Raw genomic sequence first — 7,498 nt, forward strand, 5'->3', positions numbered from 1 at the left:
TACATAGTGACTAAGCGGCCATTTAAAACAGTTCCCTGGTGTCTTACCTTGCCTGTTTTTAGTAAAGAACCAGAAGATTCTGGGATTTCCCCCTTCTCTCCTTTCATTATCAGTCATTTCCACCTTCCATTGCATAATCATCTCCTTTGAACCTCCATGGGATAAATGGATTTTTTAATGTGTTCCCCAGCTATTCACTATTATCTCGAAGATTTTGCCTTTACATACTGCTTATTGACAATTTTCTTTTTATTTCCCATTCATTTCTGAATTGGTCATTTCATCTTCATCCATTGGTTAACTAGCACATGCTCTTCCTGCTGTGAGGTGACCCCCCCACGCCCATTTCTGTCATCACCAAATTCCCCTTCACTCCCTCATGGTTTTCTATCTTTAGCTGTTTTTCTGGCCTTCTTCACTAGGCTTTTGGAGAGGGCACTGGCAACTCTCGGGCCTCTCTTTAAGAACTGAAGGCCTGCTTTGCGACTTAACCGCTCATCCTCGGTGTCCGCAGCACCTTCTGTCTCTCTCTCCGGCGGCGACCTCCGACGGCCGGAAATTCACCATGTCCATCCTGAAGGTCCACGCCAGAGAGATCTTTGACTCTCGTGGCAATCCCACCGTCAAGGTTGATCTCTTCACCGCAAAAGGTCTCTTCAGAGCTGCTGTGCCCAGTGGTGCCTCAACTGGAATCTGTGAGGCCCTGGAGCTCCGAGACAATGATAAGACGCGCTACATGGGGAAAGGTGTCTCAAAGGCTGTTGAGCACATCAATAAAACTATTGCGCCTGCCCTGGTTAGCAAGAAGCTGAACGTCGTGGAGCAGGAGAAGATCGACAAGCTGATGACAGAGATGGATGGCACAGAAAATAAGTCCAAGTTTGGTGCAAACGCCATCCTGGGCGTGTCCCTGGCTGTCTGCAAGGCTGGTGCTGTGGAGAAGGGGGTGCCCCTCTACCGCCACATTGCCGACTTGGCTGGCAATGCTGAGGTCATCCTGCCAGTTCCAGCTTTCAATGTCATCAACGGTGGCTCTCATGCTGGCAACAAGCTGGCCATGCAGGAGTTTATGATCCTTCCTGTTGGGGCCGAAAACTTACGGGAGGCCATGCGCATCGGAGCAGAGGTTTACCACAACCTGAAGAACGTCATCAAGGAGAAATACGGGAAGGACGCCACCAATGTGGGAGATGAGGGCGGCTTTGCCCCCAACATCCTGGAGAACAAAGAAGCCCTGGAGCTGCTGAAGAACGCCATCGGCAAGCCTGGCTACAGCGACAAGGTCGTCATCGGCATGGACGTAGCTGCCTCTGAGTTCTACAGGTCGGGCAAGTATGACCTGGACTTCAAGTCGCCCGATGACCCCAACAGGTACATCACACCCGACGAGCTGGCCGACCTGTACAAGTCCTTCATCAGGGACTACCCAGTGGTGTCTATCGAGGACCCCTTCGACCAGGATGACTGGGAAGCTTGGCAGAAGTTCACTGCCAGCGCGGGGATCCAGGTGGTGGGGGACGACCTCACGGTGACCAACCCCAAGCGGATCGCCAAGGCCGTGAGCGAGAAATCCTGCAACTGCCTCCTGCTCAAAGTGAACCAGATCGGCTCTGTGACCGAGTCCCTGCAGGCGTGCAAGCTGGCCCTGTCCAACGGGTGGGGCGTCATGGTGTCACATCGCTCCGGGGAGACTGAGGATACTTTCATTGCTGACCTGGTGGTGGGGCTGTGCATGGGGCAGATCAAGACTGGTGCCCCGTGCCGATCCGAGCGCTTGGCCAAGTACAACCAGATCCTCAGAATTGAAGAGGAACTGGGCAGCAAGGCCAAGTTTGCCGGCAGGAGCTTCAGAAACCCGCTCACCAAGTAAGCTGTGGGCGGCGAGCCCCTGCAGTCACTCGTTGGCTCCTTAGACCTGCGTCTGATGTTGCCGGGCAGTGTGAGGCCCCCACTGATGCCCACAGGGGCCTCTGGTAGTTAGCTGTCCTCTCCTCGTCCTGTGACGTCCCCACCACTTCCTTAGACCTGCTGCAGAGCCACACCTGACCATCTGGAGCCCTGCTGGAAACCCTAGCTCTGTAATCACATACTTGGCCCAAATCATTGTTCTTCTCACCTCGCTTCCACCAAGTATCCAGAGCCACGTGTATCTAGGTTGTCATCTCTGAGGTGTCCAGTGGGTTCGTGTGCAAAATAAAAACACCTGAGTGACTCGTAAAAAAAAAAAAAAAAGAACTGAAGGCCTTCGAACTCAGGGCTGAGAAAAAATGTAACCTTTCCTGTAGGGCAACTTGATGGCAGACTCCCCACTAGACCAGAGCCTAACGAAGCCTGGCTCTCTAGCTAACTAACCATCACCTTGGGCAGGCTGCTTCCTCTCTGGGCCCCAGGACCCATTTTGGTAAAAGAAGATTTTACTGGAGCCCCTACCTGGCACAGACACAATGTAATTCTAACTATACTGACCTGTGCTGTCCAATAGGCAGCCACTAGCAAGGCAATTGAGGCCTTGAAATGTGTCCAGTCCAAATTAAAATGTGTTCCAAGTGTGCAATAGACACTGGATAACAGATGATATGAAAAAAATATATATAGATTATACATTGAAATAATAGTAATTTGGATATACTAGGTTAATAAAATATGTTAAAATCAATTCCACCTTCTTCTTACTGTTTTAAATGTGGTTCCAAACACATTTTCAATTACATTGGGGTTGCTCATTGTGTGTCCACCGGCCAGCACCCAGACAGCTGTCACACAAGAAGCCCAGCACCATGGCTGGGGCCCGGCTCACAAGACACGTAGTAAAAGGTGCCTTAGTCACCAGGTGACCTGGAAGATATGTATCTAGACCAGGGTTTCCTAGTCTGAGGATTAAGGACAGAAGCCTTGGGCAGAATCCAGGTGGTCTATGAACTTTATTTGTATTTATTCAGCTGTGCCAGGTCTTACTTGTGGAATGAGGAACCTTTAGTTGCAGCAAATGAACTCAGTTGCAGCATGTGGGATCCAATTCTCTGGCCAGGAATCTACTTCCCTGCATTCATTGAAAGCACAGAGTCTTAACCACTGGACCACGAGGGAAGTTCCCTAAACTTTAAAATTTACATCTTTATTTTCACCAGTCTCTACCTGAAATTTTACCATTTCCTTCCATTATGAGTGTAGGCAACAAGCCACTGGAATACTAGCCGTACTTGTTTCTCAGCAGTAAAAATCGAAGTTATTTTCCTAATACTTTACAGTTGTTGCGGAATTTCAAAATACCGTTTAATTTCATCACTACAACATCATTGTGGTAGTTGTAAGACCTGCCACTGGACCTTATTATCGGATGTGTTAATAAAGAAGCACATTTTATACCGTACCATAGATTTGCTTTTATATTCTGGTAAATATGTCTCAGTATAATTTATTTTCTTAAATGTTCTTTGGATGCTATTTCATATGCATAAAAACATTATTATTCTGAGAAGTAGTCCTTAGACTGCGAGAGGGGTCCATGGCGCGCACACACACAGACTAAAAACCCAGTCAAGAAGACAAGCCATCTTCATTGGCAGGGGTACCAGCAGGCCCAGAGTATAAGGGGAACCCCCACCCTGAAGGGGCTGCCAGGACAACCTAGGCTGCCCCCTGGAGACGCCTGGTGCCCTCAGTGTCTGCCCCAGGGACGCTTCAGTTACAGAACAAGATAGCATAGTATCGGATCCCTCTGGTTTGGTGCAAGGATGTTTTGATATTCACCGTTTTGAGGTCCTAAAGAGCAGATGATCAAGTATTTGAATCCATTTTAGATTACTAAATGATTGTACATCAGATATCCTTCCTATTCCATCCCTAATCTGTCTCCCATCTCAGAGCCTCACACTGGGGTCAGGGTGAACAAGATGCCCAGGAATGGGAGGGTTTACTTAGCATGTACATGGTCACCCTGCTCACTTAATTTAAATGCAGAGCACATCACGAGAAATGCTGGTCTGGACAAAGCACAAGCTGGAATCAAGATTGCCAAGAGAAATATTAATATCAATAACCTCAGATATGCAGGTGACACCACACTTTTGGCAGAAAGCGAAGAACTGAAAAACTAAACTCTTGGTGAAAGTGAAAGAGAGTGAAAGAGTTGGCTTAAAACTCAACACTCAGAAAACTAAGATCATGGCATCTGGTCCCATCACTTCATGGTAAATAGATGGGAAAACAGTGGAAACAGTGGCAGACTATTTTGGGGGGCTCCAAAATCACTACAGATGGTGATTGCGGCCATGAAATTAAGACACTTGCTCCTTGGAAGAAAAGCTATGACCAACCTAGACATCATATTAAAAAGCAGAGACATTACTTTACCAACAAAGGTCCATCGAGTCAAAGGTCCATTCAGTCACTGAGTGATTGAACTGTTACTTAGCATGCAAGCAGGCACAGCCTGGGTGTTCTTAGCCCCAGGGCTGGGGTGGGCTAAAGCTCTGAACCCTTTTAGGTTGGTCTGTGCATGACAATAAACCTGTTTTGAAATGAAGTGAAGTTGCTCAGTCGTGCCCCATGGATAGTAGCCTGCACCAAGCTCCTCTGTCCATGGAATTTTCAAGGCAAGAAGTACTGGAGTGGGTTGCCATTTCCTTCACTAGGGAATCTCCCCAAGGCCACCAGGGAAGTCCTGTTTTGGTTTCGCTAAACCCTCTTCTGACAACTAGCCTGAGGGCAGGGCTCTGACAAAAGCTACAGAGAAATATGGTTGAGGGATTCTTCCCCATCAGCCAACTTCTCCCAGGTACCCTGAGCTACTGAGAAAAGGCCTTCGAGGAACTCAGTTGCACCCAAGGAGCCCAGCCACTAAGTGTATAAAGACGGTTGCCCCTCGCAGGACACGGTATGCCCAGGCAGTCCTGCCTCTGTGTACCAGCTCTCATTCAGTGCAGAGCAAAGCCCTTATCCCTCAGCACAGCTTGCCCAGGACCACACAGCCATTACGTAAAGCAGCCAACACTTAAACTAAATCTGTCAACTCCAGAGTGATTTCCCCCAAGAGGCTGCCTCCCCTTTGAGTTGAAACCAAACAACACTGAGATCAATGGGCAGACGATGGGAGCCCTTTTACAGAACTCAGCTGACCTCCAACCAACCAAAGGCAATTTTTAAGAGAGGCTTGATTCTGTCTCTTCCTTCTCCTGTTCTCCAAGCCAGGCCCTGCTTCCTGTAGCTGCCAAAAAGAATCAGGCCAGTAGCAGCACCTCAACTTCTGCTACCAACACTTGCCCTGGAGAAGCCCTAAAAGGAAGGGGCTTTTGCTTCCAATCCCAAGTCAAATCCACTGCAGACCTATAGCCCAGTAGTGGGATCTGGAGCCAGGCATTTTGCCTATGGGCCCTAGGTTCCTCATCTGTGGAATGAAGGGATTGGACTTCAGTGGATGTGAAAGTTGGACTATAAAGAAAACCAAGCGCCGAAGAATTGATGCTTTTGAACTGTGATGTTGGAGAAGACTCTTGAGAGTCCCTTGGACTGCAAGGAGATCCAACCAGTCCATCCTAAAGGAGATCAGTCCTGAGTGTTCATTGGTAGGACTGATGTTGAAGCTGAAACTCCAATACTTTGGCCACCTGATGCGAAGAGCTGACTCATTGGAAAAGACCCTGCTGCTGGGAAAGATTGAAGACAGAGAATGAGAAGGTTGGATGGCATCACCGACCCAATGGACATGAGTTTGGGTGGGCCCCGGGAGTTGGTGATGGACAAAGAGGCCTGGCGTGCTGTAATCCATGGGGTCACAAAGAGTCAGACACGACTGAGCGACTGAACTGAACTGAACTGAACCAAGTGATGATGGCAAACTTTGGGAAGCACCACAGTAGATTGAAGCAATAGAGAAACTGAGAAGTAGGAGCTGATGCTCCTGTCTCCCTAGTGAAGACTTTATTTAATAAAGACAGTCTAGACTTCTAGGCCCTGAAAGCTCTCATAAATAGCATTAGTCCAACAACCCAAGGCCATCCCCTATTGAGAAATGCGTTCTACCACTAGATGGCACACATGTGCCAGACAGCCTCATCCTACAGCTTGACCCACTTCCTAGCTTCCTCTGTAAAACTGGAACAGGACCACATTGCTTACATACTTTGCAGGACGGAAGACTGGTAACGTCCCAGGAGTTATCATCAAAGTCAGGAATTTCAGGAACTGAAAAGAGAGTACATGGTGCCCAGGGCACTCACTGATAAGAGGAATCTGGAAACATCCTCAACCCTAATGCCCTTGGTAAGAGCCTCTTGGGCCTGTCAGATAAAACCCCATGTGACACATGAGCCTGTAAGGAGAGGTTAGGCTGGCTTTCCCTGGTCCAGAGCAGTCAGCGCTCAACTGTGGTGAGCCCAAGGCCACTTCATCCTCACTCAGCAACACATTGTGGGCACCTCATTGTAAAAGGGCATGCCAAGCATAGATTGCCCTATGTGAAAAATGAGTTTATGTAACGCACAATTTCACATTCTCCCATGCGTTCATTCGAGGAGATATGTCTGGATAAATCTTCATTGTTGTTTTGTTGCTAAGTCGTGTCTGACTCTTTGTGACCCCATGGACTGCATACAGCCTTCCAGGCTCCTCTGTCCATGGGATTTCCCAGGCAAGAACACTGGAATGAGTTACCATTTTCTTCTCCAGGGGATCTTCCCAGCCCTGGGATCAAACCCAGGTCTCCTGCATTGACAGGTGAATTCTTTACCACTGGGCCACCAGGGAAGCCCCAGATAAATCTTTACTCCTGGCTCAAATTGATTCCACGGGCTAATTTGTTGTTTCAGTTCACGGTTTATTGAGAAGATAAACATGGAAAGTTTTAAACTGTTTTAAACTGCCCTCAGCACCAGATGATGACAGAAATCGATCCCTGTGGTTCCCGCCTCTCAAAGCTACTTTCCCACATCCTAGGTCTCCTTCCCCACCTCTCATCTGTAGATCTTTTATGCAGGTCCTAACAGGTTTCTTTCCATCTGAGTCGAGGTGGTTTGACTCAAGCAGCACTTACTCACTCATCAAACTGGTGAGTCCAGGCTGTGGAGCAGTAGGTGGCTCAGAGGACATTGTGACCGATGGGTGGGGAGGCAAAGAGAATGGCTCAGGAGCTTCACTGGCCTGCACCACTGCCCCTCCAGTTACAAGGAAGCAGAACTGAGTTCTGAGAAATGATTGAAGTCCCAAGCAAACCATCCAGCTCCAGACGTGGTACACAGGTCGGGGAGATGTGAGAGCAACGTGCAGAGAAAGCTGGATCTCAGCTAAAGTGACTGTAAAACCATGACTCACAAGGGCTTCATCTGCCTGCAGATAACCACCAAGCTTGATAATACACACCTATGTGTTACTTAAAAACACACCAGCCTTCTGAGATGGATTCCTCTCAAATTCAAGTTCTTTTAGACCCAAACTCCTCGGTGGGTTTGCCTCCGTCCTTGGGACATGCGGCTGGATATAGCAGGGCCGCTCTGCGCACAGA

General features: G+C 48.5%; 1 protein-coding gene across 2 annotated transcripts; it reads left to right on the top strand.

The window, feature by feature from the left end:
• The first annotated feature begins 484 nt into the window (after positions 1 to 484).
• Positions 485 to 2,199, top strand: LOC138072884 (alpha-enolase-like). Of its 2 annotated transcripts, XM_068964151.1 has the most exons (2): positions 485 to 748; positions 875 to 2,199. In XM_068964151.1, the coding sequence occupies exons 1-2, from the start codon at positions 566 to 568 to the stop codon at positions 1,868 to 1,870; spliced, it is 1,179 nt and encodes a 392-aa protein (XP_068820252.1). In that variant the 5' UTR covers positions 485 to 565; the 3' UTR covers positions 1,871 to 2,199. The 2 variants fall into 2 exon arrangements, with proteins under 2 accessions (XP_068820252.1, XP_068820251.1); XM_068964150.1 differs by having other exon boundaries at positions 485 to 2,199.
• Positions 2,200 to 7,498: the final 5,299 nt, after the last annotated feature.

This window comes from Capricornis sumatraensis, chromosome 2 (assembly GCF_032405125.1).
Source record: "Capricornis sumatraensis isolate serow.1 chromosome 2, serow.2, whole genome shotgun sequence".
NCBI classification, from domain to species: domain Eukaryota; kingdom Metazoa; phylum Chordata; class Mammalia; order Artiodactyla; family Bovidae; genus Capricornis; species Capricornis sumatraensis.

Bases quoted from the DNA above. Each gene is read 5' to 3' on its own strand.
- LOC138072884 (XM_068964150.1), top strand. From the start codon at position 566: ATGTCCATCCTGAAGGTCCACGCCAGAGAGATCTTTGACTCTCGTGGC.